This window comes from Panthera pardus, unplaced genomic scaffold (genome assembly GCF_024362965.1).
Source record: "Panthera pardus isolate Hobbes unplaced genomic scaffold, ASM2436296v1 HiC_scaffold_6, whole genome shotgun sequence".
NCBI classification, from domain to species: Eukaryota; Metazoa; Chordata; class Mammalia; order Carnivora; family Felidae; genus Panthera; species Panthera pardus.
The window spans coordinates 87,793,799-87,808,989 of NW_026526991.1; the positions used below are offsets into that span (position 1 = coordinate 87,793,799).

At 36.0% G+C, this 15,191-nt stretch overlaps 1 protein-coding gene across 2 annotated transcripts in view; it reads right to left on the bottom strand.

Moving 5' to 3' along the window:
- The window catches only part of PDE3A (phosphodiesterase 3A), a 327,497-nt gene that overhangs the window by 73,275 nt on the left and 239,031 nt on the right, over positions 1-15,191 (bottom strand). For both annotated transcript variants that reach the window (XM_019452142.2, XM_019452141.2), the window contains one exon: positions 508-765. In XM_019452142.2, coding sequence (XP_019307687.2) covers positions 508-765 — 258 coding nt within the window. The remainder of the gene's footprint in view (positions 1-507; positions 766-15,191) is intronic.

Sequence of the window (15,191 nt, forward strand, 5' to 3'; positions counted from 1 at the left end):
ACTAAGGCCATCTTTTACCTTAAATAATCCAGAATCAATCAAAACTGTTCTGAGTTCAAAACTTCTTGGGTTTGGGAAAACCAGGAGTGTACTCTGAAGGGTATCACACAAAGAAATCATGTGCAGAGCATCCTTGGGTTTCAGAAGACACCAGATTTTAAACACTAGGAGCAGGGACTTTTCCTGCCCCCACCCCTCACTGCTACATCTTTAGCCCACAGAACAGAGCCTAGCATAGAGGAGTAAAATCTTCTTCAAAGTCAAAATAATAATAATAAAAAAAAGGTAACATAACAAGGTAAAGCTTTCACTTGTAGAAAGCTATTAGGTTTAAGGACACAAGTCTTTATGTTTAAATTTTTATTAACTTTGATCATCATGATCAACATGTCTTCACTGAGTCACTGACATAAATCTTCCATATGGGTGTGGGGTGACAACAAACAGACCCAGAAAACAAAACAAAACAAAATTTAACCTTTCCAGGAACGTGTCCTTAATACTTACCTTGGGAATAGCCAGCTTGTCTTTTTCAGAGCTTTCTTCAGAATCAGAACAGGTGTAGTTTTCACTGAAGGAAATAACAGGATTCACGCGGGGCTTGTGAATAGCCTGGAAGGTGAGCTGGGTGCTGAGCAGGTTGCTCACGGCCCTCAAGGATGTGCACACGTTGGGGGGCAGAGAAGGGTCTGCCAGGAGGTCAGTAATGAGACCATGAGCTTCACCCATCACGGCAATATCCACAGTAATACTGGTTCCTGAAGACTGAGACACCAAAGGAACAGTCAAGTGAGAGGAGAGCTGAGGCTGAAGGCACAAAATTGGGCTTTTTTCTCAGAAATGGGCTGATTGACTCTTTCAGGTTGCAGTAAAGTACATTCAAGTCACATTTCTGTTTCAAATTTACCCAAATGTGCCATGTCTTTTGCCATTTTTGTGTTCATGCATGTTTTTTAATGTTAGAATTTGGGGAGGGGTGAGACATATTTGAAGAAATACAAAAGATAACTAGTTTTTCAAAGGCAAGAAGTTTCAGAGAACTGGGGGAAAAAAACAAACAAACAAACAAAAACTTCCTATCAGCCACTCCTTATGAAGACCTCAACATTTAACTGCACTTTATTTAGAAATTTCATTCTGAAAGTAACATTAATATACTGTAAACTTTTTTCTCTTCCTCCTTTTTTTAAAGTAGGTTTCATGCCAGCTCAGAGCCCAACACAGGGCTTGACCTCATAATCCCAAGATCAAGACCTGAGCTGAGATCAAGACTCCGACGCTTAATCAACTGAGCCACCCAGGTGCCCCAATGTACTGTAACTTTTAATTCAGTAATATTTTAATGTGATAGTTTAGCCTGGTATGTGGTAGTTATTTAATTAAATGTTAAAGACAAGCACAAAAAGCAACTCCATTTGTGGTCAAATTCACACATTGTCCCTCTTCTTGTGGTTGGTAAGAATAGTCATTTTAGTTCTGGTATTCTGCTGCACATCTGTCATATTTTGCAAAGTGCCTCTAACACTGAGAGTCATTACTCTGTATTTGCTGAAGAAAGGAAGAGCACAAAAAACGGAGGACAGGAATGCTCCCGGACCTGCTGGCCAGGCCCAAATGCAGGCAGGAAGGCATGAGAGTAAAGGAGAGGATGGGCAAAGTCAAGGCCAAGAGAGTAGGTGAAGCTTAAAGACAGTGCATCAAAGACCGTTAATATTGGAACAGTGCCACAATATGAGGCACAGGAAACCCACATAACTGCATAACAGATTCTGGAACTAGGCTACTTACATCCAAATCGTGACTCGTAACCTTACCACTATCTAGCTGCATGATCTCTGTCAAGTCACTAAGATTCCATCCTGTGATTTCTACATCCGTAAAGTGGATACAGTAATAGCACCAACTTCAGAAGGTAATTGTAAGAATTAAATGGGGCAATACATGTAAAGCACTCAATATTGTGCTGGCAATTCTAAGTGCTCAATACGGATAATGGTAAAAATAATAATGATAATTCTAGAGTTTTTCAATAAGAGGATGTACAAGTTTGGCTATATATTTGGAAGAAAAGTTTAATCATCTACAACAGACTCAAAAATAAACTCCAGAGAGATGAAAAATTTAAGCATATAAAATTACAAGCAATTTATTAAAAGCAAATACTGGGGAGTAAGTTATAATCTTGGAATGTTAGAAAAAATTATACAACTTCATAACCTGTCAATGAAATATATGACAGGTAGGAATAAAGACACAAGCTTCTATGTAAGAAAATACACCATAAGCAAAGGTAAAGAAGACTGAGAAAATATTTGCCCCACAGAGAAGAAAAAACATATCCAAATGAAGAGCTTCTAAAAAAATCAATAAAAGACAAATTTGGATAAAGGGACTGAATAGACAATTCAAACAAAATGTAAACAATCAAATACATAAAAAGCTCCTTGTCTCCCTCATATTTAAAATGCAAATTAATGTAATGAAAACTTTTACTCATCAACGTGGCAAAATAATAAAGGATTGATAGCACCAAGTATTAGTAATAGTTTGGGGAAATAAGCAGTGAGTCAAAATAACCCAGTATTTGTGGAAGGGCATTTTGCTGAGTCTATCAATGTGTCATTTAAGTGCATATATCCTATTATCCAGTAAAACAATGTTGACAGACATATAAAGAAAAACTGCAAATACGTAAAAACATGAGGACAAAGACACAAAAAGTACAATAGTACTCTTATAACAACCAGAGAATGCAGTCATAAATGGGTATCTACAGGGAAAATGATACAAAGTTGTATTCTGACTATATTATACACTGGTATATAGTTGTTGTTTTTTTTTTTTTTAAGATTTGGGTAGATCTATAAACGATTACTTGAAAAAACACTCATATTGTTCACTGGTGGAGAAAGGTAGGTTCTCAAAAAAGTGAATATGCATTATTTTTTATGATCAGAAAAATATAAAAATGATGAAAACACCCATCATACAGGAAGACATGTAGCCTTGTAACAACTGTAAGTAAAGGCTAAATTTTTCTGTAAAGATACAGCATAGAATAGTTATGTCTTTTACCTTGGAATAATAGTAACCATAATGATCATAGTGGCAGCTGATACTTATTCAGCACAGTCTACAAAGTAGTTACTTCATTTATTAACTCCATTTTTATTAAGATAACTTGCCAAAATCATAGTCAGATAGCTGAAACATGGAAACATCAGGCTGCAAATAAAGGTACTCTGATTCTACAGCTTAAGTGCTAACCCAGTTCACCAGAATACATGTTGATTTTTTTTACCTTAAGTTCCTAAATATATCTGTAATTATCTAATGCTTTATTTAATCACTGTGTCATGCTTTTCTCTGTTTGGAAGACTAAATATCTGTTATGAACCAATGTACAAATTTAAGTGTAATGTTAATATCTTTAGGATACATAATTATGCATACTTCACATATGTACCTACATTGCCAACTTCAAAACTGTTCATGAGAAATGCCACTGAACTAAGTTAACATTTTCCTTTGGAAACACATTTTTTTCAAGTGCATCTCTAATTATGATGCTTCTAAAAAACTCACTCAGTGTGACCTTCTGAAAAACTAATATTTATTCCTATCCATGTTTCTCTAATAAACTTAAAATAACAAGTCACTGTATTGTTCCCCTTAAAAAGTGAAAATTTAAGTCAAATTATTTTTAGGACATAAAATTTTCAGACTTTCTGACAATGAAATTAACAGTTTATGTGCTAATAATTAATAATTAAAGAGGTTTTCTCAAAATGCTCTCACCATACAAAATTTACAAACCTGAAGAAAAAGTAGAGCATGTTCATTGATAATTAGAACTATAATTTTTAATGAATTATTGGTGACAGAACAAGCCTTTTTTTATAATTCTCTAATTTTATGATTATAACATATTTTCTTTTTTAATGCATTTATGTACTCAGAAAAAAACAAATCTTAAACATTTTTAAAGTAATTTTAAAATAGAAACAGTACTGAAAACTCATTCTCCTGTCAGTGTTACGTAAGAATTTAGAAAATAAGCACAATATGTATTTCAATGCTATTTATGCCATAGCTTTTGTAAAAGCAAAGGTCTTCAAGCAAAAACAAAGCAATATTCATGCCAGTAAGTAGTAAATTATCCATACTGGAATTAGCTATGAAAGCAAAGTGAACGTTTTTACTGTGGAAAAAAGTATACTTTAATGAAATATACTTAATACTGGAATGAAACCGGGTCTTTGCTCTACTCATTTTCTGATTCAAGAATAGAATTGTATAAAAGTCAAAAGTTGCATCACACACAGACGTTATCACCACTTTTTGGCTCAAATAACTAAAGGCTTCAATGAGGCATAAAATCTAAAACCAACAATCAGATTTGTTTGCCACAAAATCTCCAAGACTACCACACGTGACTCACTGAAAGGCAGACAGGTCACTATTTCAATAAGCAGCAGGCAAATTATAAAGACACAGGCGAGTCCAAGGAGTAAGTAACAAGGAATTTTAGGAGAGAGAAGCTTTGGTCAATGGTAGAGTTTTTTCATCGGAAGATACAAAATATGAAACAAGAGTGAGTCACAAAGAGGATACTGTATCCAACTTTAAAAATAACGTAACTAAATTTCTAGGCATACTCAGAAATATTCCATTTCACCGGTGAAACCTTAGTGATAATAAATACTAAAGGTTAAGTTTATATAAAAGCTACTTTAAAGGAAAGTCTTAAGCTAACAGCATGAAATCATCTTTCAGTGCAGTAATGAACTATATATACTAGAGCATAAAACCACGGTTGAGTTGTTTTATGGTGGAGATAAACAAATCTTTTCCTTAAAAAAAAAAAAAACAGGATCAAACAATATAAAACATTCTACTTAGCAAGCTCTCCTTATAACAGAAATATTTACACTTAACATTTAAGAAGGTGCAAGTACAATTCCCTACACACCGTTTAAATGACAACCAAATTTGGATTATTACCTTTAAATAGAAACTTGGGAATTTAAGTCTGATAAACAGTAAAGTGTGGTTTTATATATTTTAAATATATATATATATATATATATATATATATATATATATATATATATATAAAATGCTAACATATAACATAACAAATATTTATGTTAAATATATATATTTATATGTTAAAGCAAAAATAGCTGATTCAAGTGTCCAGTTTTTAAAATATCATCCTTTCCCTCCTTATCTCCATCCAGTCTATCTCACCATCTCCAGGCTGTGAATATACAAATGGTCTTGCTATACAATATAATCTAGTTGCTTCCAAGTTACTTTACTTATTGAACACCAAAGGCGGGGGAAAATCTGGAGTTATAGAAAAGTTAAAGAAACAATAACAAATATACTTATAAACACCATTAAACATAACTCCTAGACTAAGCAGGTATCAATCAATTCAATTATAGGAAATTTGTTTTCACTCTTACTATTGCTGTGCTAAAACTTTGAAATTACACTATTAGTACGAGAAAAGGGAAAGCTTTCAATATGTGTAGGGATCAGAAAAAAACGAGCACTTTAGGAAGGGCACTCAAGTTTCTAAATTACCCTAAGTTGCAAATTTTTAAAAATTCTAGATAAATCCACGTGACCAAATTACTAATAGCATGTAAAATAAAATTATATATCTTTAAGTAACATGTCAGATTATTTACTGTGGCACTGTGTTTGGGGTTCTGTCAGCATATTATTTAGAAATGGGGAATTCCTAAAAGAAATAATTGCCAAGAAGTTTTAGAAAATAGCTACAGGAACAAGGTAAATTTTAAAAAAAAGCCAACAAACACTATTTCACTTAAAGAATGAGAAGATGCCCAAGATAAAAATCAGAAAAGGAGTGGGAAACTTCAGGTCAACAGCAAACTACTTGTTCAAAATGATCAGGGAGGTTATCTGGTTTCAAAAGTCGGGTGACGGTAACTCATCTAATACTTGATGAATTCTTTTGGAGGCAGCACCAATATAGCTAAGTTATAGCTTTTCTTCCTACACATTTTGAAGCAAACATTAAACTGATAATTTAATCAAATAGGTTGCATACATCCCTACTTCAAGGTGGAAGATGTAATAACTCTCAAGTCTTCTGACTCAGTGAATTAGTGAATCATCTGATGAGTCATTTGCTTTGGAGATTAATTTATTCTAACTGGAAAAAAAAAACAGAATTAGGAGCAGCATAAATGCCTCTCTTCATAACTCTACATGAAACTCAAAGACAGGTTACATATGCTAAAGAACCAGAATTGAAGACAGTTATCTAAGTAACCTTGTTGAGATGCTATATGCCTCAAATTAGATCCTCTTTTTTGTTTAATAGTTTAATTTATGATGGTTTCCAAAACCAACCACACAGGCTGTCTCTAGGCAATACTGTATCCATTGGGGGCCAGACAGGCTCCCCCCTTGTGAAATCAGAGAACTGGGTTGGATTTTCCCAAGGTCCCTTCCAATTCTATATATCTAAAGATTTCACATATACACATAAACATACATCAAAGAAGAAAGAAGGAAATTATTTTAAAACTTATTTCTTGGCATCGGAAAGCATTTAAAAAATTTTTAAAACAATTTAAAAGATACTACGTAGACATAAAATTCTTTGTTTCACTGATTGCTAAACTTACCTAAGCTCTACCTTATAACTTATTATTGAGTCACTGGTGCTGTTTCCTTTCTGTGTTAAAACGCCCAGTGTGCACTGAGTGCTCACAAGCAAATAGGCTATTCTCTGGAATTTCCACATGCTTCTCCCAAGAATGGAGTTGTACATTTGCCAAATGTCGGTTTCCTTTGGTCCCACATCTGTTGAGGCCAGTTGTATTCGGTCACTGTAAATTACCTATGCTAATAAAATATCCATAAACCAGTGATACATGAGTCAAAACTGGAAGAGTTCCTTTGAAAACTAAGTTGAACAACTTTAAAGACTTCATAAATACATTTCATAAAAGTGAGGCCCTAATATTGATTTCTGTTAAATTAAGTAGGGGAGGTACAACTGTAAGGGTTCAAAAAGAAAGTGACAACATACCTGGAAGATTTTGAACTCAGAATGCTTTGATAAGCACCTAGGTCATTTCCACTGTGAAATACACAGAAACTGGCAGTGTATACAACGAGGTACAGGTGTGGTACATGTAAGAAAGACACCTTGCAACTCTAATCGATACAGTGGACACATGCTTACAGCAAACAGTCTTGGCTCTTCATCAAAAGATGTGTAAAAGCCTGCATATTTAGATGTATTAAGTTAAAATATATCACTAGAGGTATCGAAAATGTAGGTCAAATTTTTATAATTCTCTGCTTTAAAGTTTTTAAAATGAACAGACCAACTACGATCCTGATTGTATCTGTTAAGAGTCCCACATTTTAAATGCAACACCTTTCCCTTGAAAGCCTTCCAGTGAAAGGAACTATTATTAATAGTTATGTCATGGCTAGTTCATTACCACTCCTGAAACAAGGGGTAGAAAGCAAAGTTTGGTTTATGAATTAGCACATGGGGGTGGCAAAAAGGAACAGGTGCCTATTTTCATCGTGTATGTGATTTGGAAGTTTGCATACGTGAGAAGTTGGAAAGCAAAATGATAAAGTACTGAGATAAAAGAGGAAGTTTTACTCATTCATCTATATCAAATTAAAAAAAAATTAACATTTATTCATTTTTTGAAAGGCAGAGAGAGACAGAGTGCGAATGGGGGAGGGGCAGAGAGAGAGGGAGACACAGAAACAGAAGCAGGCTCCAGGCTCCGAGCTGTCAGCACAGAGCCTGACACAGGGCTTGAACTCACGGACCGCGAGATCATGTCCTGAGCCGAAGTTGGCCATTTAACCGACTGAGGCACCCAGGCGCCCCAAATTTTTATTTTAGGAATCGGTACATGGGCCTTTATGAATTGGTACAGAGGATCTACAGCTAGACTGCCTGTAGCCAAAACAGGGGATAATAATATTATTATTATATGATACTATATAGTATTGTTGATGATTAAATGAAATCATGCTCATAAAGACCTCAGCAGAGTTGCTTGACCCACTGTACATGTTTGATAAATATTATAATATCCCCACCATTATTATTGCACTAAAACATTGTGGTAAAGTACTGCATGTATGTTTGTCTTCAACACATACTGGGCCAGCAGTTTCTTCATAAATGAAGGCAGCATAGATATATTTCTTTATCAACAAAAACAAAATAACAAAAATGAAAACCTGAATACTTTGACTTCTTATTCTAGGTAAATCTAAAGATCGTATTCCCTATTCCTATATACTGAAAATCGTTCTGAGATTTTAGGCTCTCAGAAAGTAATTGTACAAAAGTCCTGGTTTCAGTTAATATGGCTGATTGCACTGGTATAATTTATAACACAGTATGTGAAAGGAATTCTCAGAGCAGGCCTCTTAACTCCATTGTTGGAAAGTTTTTTTTTTTCTTCCTTTCTATTTAGTCATCCTGGGAGGCACCCTGGGAGGCAAACATAGCATGGGAAGAATATTCTCAGGGTGAAGAGCAAGCTGGGATAAGAGAGGAATAAACAGTGTAAGAGATGACACATAAAAGGAAAGAGTCACTGGGACTTTTCTTACCCAACTTTGGTCCTCAATGCTGGGAAAAGATGCCTGATGGGTTTTTGGGAGCAGTCCCCTGCATCTTTAAAGCACAGTTTGCCACCCCCAACCCTCCCAATCTTTCTCTGGAAGGCTGTCTGTGGTACCAGGGAGTAGTATCTTGGTCTTTAAGGCCCTAAATTCACTTAGAAGGTGAGCTGGATTGATAAATGGTCTTTGGTGTATTACTGGTTCTGACCTCAAAGCCAGTAAAATTGCATATGTGTTTATACTTTCATAGGACCCATTTATAATTTTAGACTTGAAGTTGGTTGGGAAATTTTTTAAAAATGAAATCATGTGAAAATTTTGCAGTAACTCATTGTAGGCTGAACTTTGGCTACATGCCATCCTAAGGAAGCAGATGTTTGCTTATTTTAATTTTCTGGCAGGGACTTGAAGTTTACATTTGGATTTTCTCCTTAAGATAATATGTATGTACAGTAGGAGGAAAACATATAGGGCCCTTTATCAAACTGTGTTCCAACATCTCTGTGGGCCGGCCGCATGTGAGAGGTGAGATGCAGCAAAATGCAGCAATTATCAGAGTTCTTAACTTCCTTCTCTTTAGATGTTCAAGGAACATTCCGTGCCCCCAAATGGGATGTAGTACACCATCTTGTGTCCTTACATACCTCCCTATAATCTATCTGCAGATAAGCCGAAAGTTGTTCATGCGGTCCCTGTTTTCTGTCTTCCAGACACTAGCAAAGTCACTAAACAGCCTCAAAAACAACAATTAACACAGAACACTGTTTTATCATTTAGGAAATAAACCATATTTATTAAGCACCCATATCGGGCTGCTTCTCTCAGTTTCTTCTAATTAGAAAAGATGAGGCGGCTGGTGGCTCTATGATGAACTCAGGTACAGAACCAGTCATGTGACCGGTCCCACAAATGAAGGTGGGTAAGTACCCTGTAAAGTGCCAACTGTTATATAAATAAAAAGCATTATTATTTCTGTTGGTGAAAGAAACTGGGTTTTCTGATTGCGCATGAGTTTATAAATATAGAAAATTTAAGACTCTCTCAAGTATGAACTCATAAAAGCTGATGAATTTTGATGGTTTTTTATTTGTTAAATTTTAAGAACTGCTATTAAACTTGAACTCTTGAGGTTTCTGTTTGCTTAGCCTAGAAACAATTTCAGTGAACAACAGATGGCAGTATTCTGCCTTTTTAAAGAACTCTAATTGAAGATCTTTTTGAATGAGAGCTGCTCCCTCAGTAACCAGCATAGTTCAGTTTCTTTTTTCACAAGAAAAAAACAAACACTAAAAGAAGAATAACTTACATAAGATTATTGGTAGAAAGTAATACAAAATTTTAAATTGTGTTATATGTTTCAGGATCATTGTCAAAGAGAACCTGTAATTACATCGTTACTAATTCTTTTACACTATAAACACTTCAGTTCTGTCGCCTATTCCCATTTTCATAAGGTAAACACTTTAAAGATGACCCATTTGCATATACAATTAAACATTTTCCCCCATGTAATTTTCCATTGTGATTCAAATATCCGTAAAAACTAAAACCAAAACAAACCAAAACAAAACCATCCAAGTATGCATTCTGACACGACTGGTTGTGTCAGTCTTCATTGGCATCTGTTTTATCTGCCCTGTGTTATCTATCAGTAGACTCTTTCCAACCTCATGGGGAACGGGCACTTATCTATGCTACTGATTTGCTCCAGCTGCTGTCCAACCAGGAGATCTTACCTTGGACTGGTACAGTAGCACCCAAAGGGCTCACCACATGAGTGCCTGGACCTCATGCTGGGAGCATCAAAAACAAAACAAACAAATGAAAAGCCTTGGAAGCTGTACCTTCAGAGAAACCTTGCATCTCTGACCAATTCTCACATGTATTTTTAGGACATCTCTGTCATAAACACTTGTGACAGTTTCCAATTCGACTTTTGATGTGTCATCTTGATAAAGGTTTGTCTTCCTCTTTCAGGCTGCCAGTGTTAGCACAAAGGCAGTGCTAGTTTTCCTTTGCCAGTTTAACCCCAGACCCTAGTTTATGATCTTACACTTTTTAGACATTCGATGATTTTAAAAATGAGTGAAGTTGTAAGTAGCATATTCTAAACCTCCAGAGAATTAAATTTCCTCTCTCCAGTTCTGTGTCTTAAAGAATACAAAGACAGACAAATTACAGCGTCCAAGGTATTTCCTCAAGACAGATAACTGAATTTTCTGGAAGCCATCCTAAAACATTTAACCTTCTAGCACAATTTCATATTCTCATTTTAATTTAAATAAAAATATTGAGAATTGTTAGACTGAAATACTGGAGACATAAGTAAAAATTGTATTTCACAAACTGATTCTGGAATAACTAATAAGCAGAAAATCGTGAAATTGCCAAGGAGAATGAATAGTAGTGATCAAAGAAAGTGATCTTGGGGGCACCTGGGTTGGCTAAGTCGGTTGAGTGTCCGACTTCAGCTCAGGTCATGATCTCACGGTCCATGAGTCTGAGCACCGTGTCAGGTTCTGTGCTGACAGCTGGGAGCCTGGAGCCTGCTTCTGATTCTGTGTCTCCCTCTCTCTCTGCCCCTCTCCCATTCATGCTCTGTCTCTCTCAAAAATAAACATTAAAAAATTAAAAAAAAAAGTGATTCTACATATTTTTCCATAATCTGGTACATGTATGAAATGAACAAGCAGAGGATTCAGGTAAATGTATGAGTATTTTTTAGAGGGGGGAAAGGAGTTAAAAGGACTGGAGGAAGAGAAAGAATGACCTTTCAGTGATAACACTCAGGTGAAGTAAGAGTGCTTCAGGTTGAAAAGAATTTGTCTGTGTATAGCATAGTGACTACAGTTAATAATACTATAATATATATTTAAGAGTTGCTAAGAGAGTAGATCTTGAAAGTTTTCATCACAAGAAAAAAATCTGTAATGATGCATAGTGATGGATGTTAACTCGACTTATCGTGGTGATCATTTTGTAATATACATGTATATCGAATCACTATGTTGGACACCTGCAACTAATATAATGTTACATGTCAATTATACTTAAATTTAAAAACAGAAGAAGAAGAAAAGGATGTGTCTGGAGAGGTTTGAGGGAATACATCATGACAGGAACATGAGCCAAATGTAAGAGCTTTGATTAACTACTAAGAGTAATGAGAAGCCCCTGCAGGGTAGTGACATCATCAGTACGTGTGGAAGAAAGAGTCAGGCTGACTTTCAGGCTTCTGACTTGTACACGTGAGTAGCTAAGAACCTTCCCTTAAATTAGGAATCACAAGAGAAGGAATGGGTTTTGATGTGGATGCTAAGATACTCATCCTTCAGTAAATATGCGATATTCACATGATGATTCAAGTTGCACATCAAGAGAGATATCTGAATTGAAAATATGCACCTGGGTATCAATGACTCAGACATGGTCATTTCAGTAACACCCTACATGGCAGTGTATAAGGAGAAAGAAAGGTAGACTTAAGGCAGGGCCATTATCAATACCAGTTTGAAAAGGTCAGGGAGAAGAGAAACTGGCAAAGGAAAATGAGAAAGGACAACTGAAAATTAAGAGCGTGGGGCCAAATGGATAAAATAAATGCTTTTGTCAAGAGGAGAGGTATGGCCAGTGAATGTGAAAGATTAATAAATTCTAAAAAAATATCCATTAGTTTAGTATTTGGAAGGTCACTGGTAACTCTGGAGAGAACAATTTTAGTGACATGCTGAGGTTGTAAGTCACAGCGCAATAAATGAAGCAAAGAAAAGATATGAAAATGGAAATAATGTAGAAAACTCTTTCCTGAAAACTACTGTAAAATGGAAGATAGAGATATGTCCATATCCAGAGGGAAAACAGGCTCTAAAGAGCTGGCTAGCAGAAATATTGAACCAGGGGAATCTCACTAGTGTGAGGGGTTTAAACTGCAGTAAAAACACAGAGATGATAAAGAGATCAAGGTCCAAGAGAAGGAAGTAGAGGGTGACTAACATTTTCTATGGTAACAGTGAGAAAAAAAGGCTAAAGATTTGCAGCCGAGAGGTTGGAGTTCCTATACTTTGGCTTTTATTTAACTCTGAAGATTAGTCATGAGTCCCTCGTAGAGAGAGCGATGTAGGCAATGTGGAGGTTAGAAGTATAGAGGAGAATAAAGAACGTTTGGAAAAGGAGTAGGAAATAGCTGGCTAGATTCTCAGGCAATCCTGAAGGTCCAGCTGAGGTTAGAGACCTCAGCTCCAATATGTTGTTTGTGTACTTTTCAGTGTTGCTCAGCATGAAATTTTACACGAAAAGGCAACAAAGTGAAAACGGGAGGGGTCTGCCAGATGGAAAAGAAAGACGACTGAGCAACTAGACCGAAGATTCTGGCGAAGTGGAAGAGCAGGCACAGAGCAGGTGAGAAACAGAGCAGTAAAGCTTGAAGAAGCATGGAGTCAACATACAGGGTTGGGTGTTTGTATGAGAAAAACAAATACAGGATGCCATTTGTAGGCTAGTCTCTCAGGCATGGAAGGTTTCTGCTTTTTATTAGCAGAAAATAAGGTTGAAAAGGAAATATGAAGCCTGATTTCAGATGACCAAGAATGAAGGACAAAGTTTTCTAATTCTATCAGTTGGTAATTGACTGATGAAAGATGTCTGAGAAGAAAAATGATGTAATCGAACAGCGCACAGTGCTTAAGGAAGATTAAGGTGTGGAGAGAAGACAGACTTGACCAAGGCTGCCACAGCAATGATTTTGTCCAACTAGATACTTACAGTATGAATGGCCAGGGAGGGAAGAGTGAAAGTAACATTAAGGAGAATCAGTTGCACCTGTAAATTCATCCAAGACTGAGACATGAAAAAAATATAATTTATTTACTCCTGTAGTAGTCTTCTTTTACTCTGTCCACAATATTCTCTCAGTTCCTTCTTTCGAGAATCTCTTCAAGTACTCTTGCCCTCACAAAATAAAAGGTGGAGAGTCCACTTGCAGGGTATAAAATCCACACTGGGTCTAAGCAACTAAGAAATTGTTCTTTTTTTTTTTTTGATATATCCTGGTAGTAGCCCTCCAAATTTAAACATAGGGGTGAGTGGATACTCTTAACAGGCCTAAGCTGTTTTAATACAACATCCAATACTTCATAAATGTACTGTTAAAACACAGTAAATTCTATTTTCTACAACTAGTCAAAGATACCATAAATTATGTAACAAGTTTTCCAAACTTGTAAATAGATCAAATTTCAAAATGCTTTTAAAACCATTTTTTTTGGAACATAGAATTTTTCTAGAGAAATAACACTATCAACAGTGATGAAATTTCTAGGCAAGCTCACACAAACTTATACAACCACTTAATAATAGGTATGATAGCATTTTTTTTTTGTTCTACAGTGCAAATGTACCCTATTTCAACTATATTTCAATACTTTAAGACAAAACACATTTTATCAATGGTGTGATTCAAAAAGGAAATACAGAGGCACTGGGAAACATCCATCTCTGCCTCATTTATTCAACAGTTATTAACTGAACATGTACTGGGTACTTTGTACTGTCTACATCCTAGGGCTATGGAGATAGACAAATTTGGCAGCTGCCATCAAGAAGCCTGCAGTCTAGTGGAAGATGTTCAGGGGACTAAAAGCGATTGGAGGACTAAAGAGGAAACTGAAGGAATCCTGTGATGAATCACACCACCTCTGGTTACCAGAAGGGAAGTAAGCTGTTTCTTAAAATGCAGGTCTCAAAACACCTACCTCTGGCCAACTCTGAAAATGGCTACCCTGAGCTGAGTCACCATTATCATCCATACCTCTCCTCAACATAGGATTAAAATAAAAATCAACTCTCCAGAGAAGAGAAGCATGAGAAGGGAGAGGGACTGGTTGCAAAGATACTTATCACTCAAACATAGAAACGTTCAGTTTCTTGACACTTCCCTCAAAATCTTTAGCCCTTAGAACTCCCATAGCTCCACCACCCAAGTTTCCACTTTGAAACTTGGATTGCAAGGCTCCCCAGCTTCCCATTCCCCCAGTAAAGTGTAGGGAACTGGAAGCTCCCTTGTCTCTCAGAGTACTTGAGGGTCTGCTTCTTGCTAACTGATTTTAAGAGAAGAGGTAAGCTTACCTGTGAACCATTTGGCATGCAGAGAATATTTAAAATGTTAAAATCTTAAAAATATCACATTATTGAGTAATATCACTTCTGGATTTCCCAGAAGGCAACTCAGAGCTCTACAAATTATAAAGGGAATGACTTTCAAAGTTTGAAACTAGCGCACAAGTAACTTGTCCAACATTACACAGATAGTAAGTGACAGAAGAGGAAGGAATTTCAACCCAGGCAGTCTGGACCTACACTACTAATCACAGCACAAAAGTGCCTACCAGTATCTGGGGGTAACTATTCCTATGTATGGTCACTTACCTTTGACGATATAAAATATCTTCATCAATTTGTTACATACTACTAGTTCCATAAACTCTTCCTGCAATTAATCTTCATCAGTTTAGGCTCTCCTTATCAAGAACTTATTAACA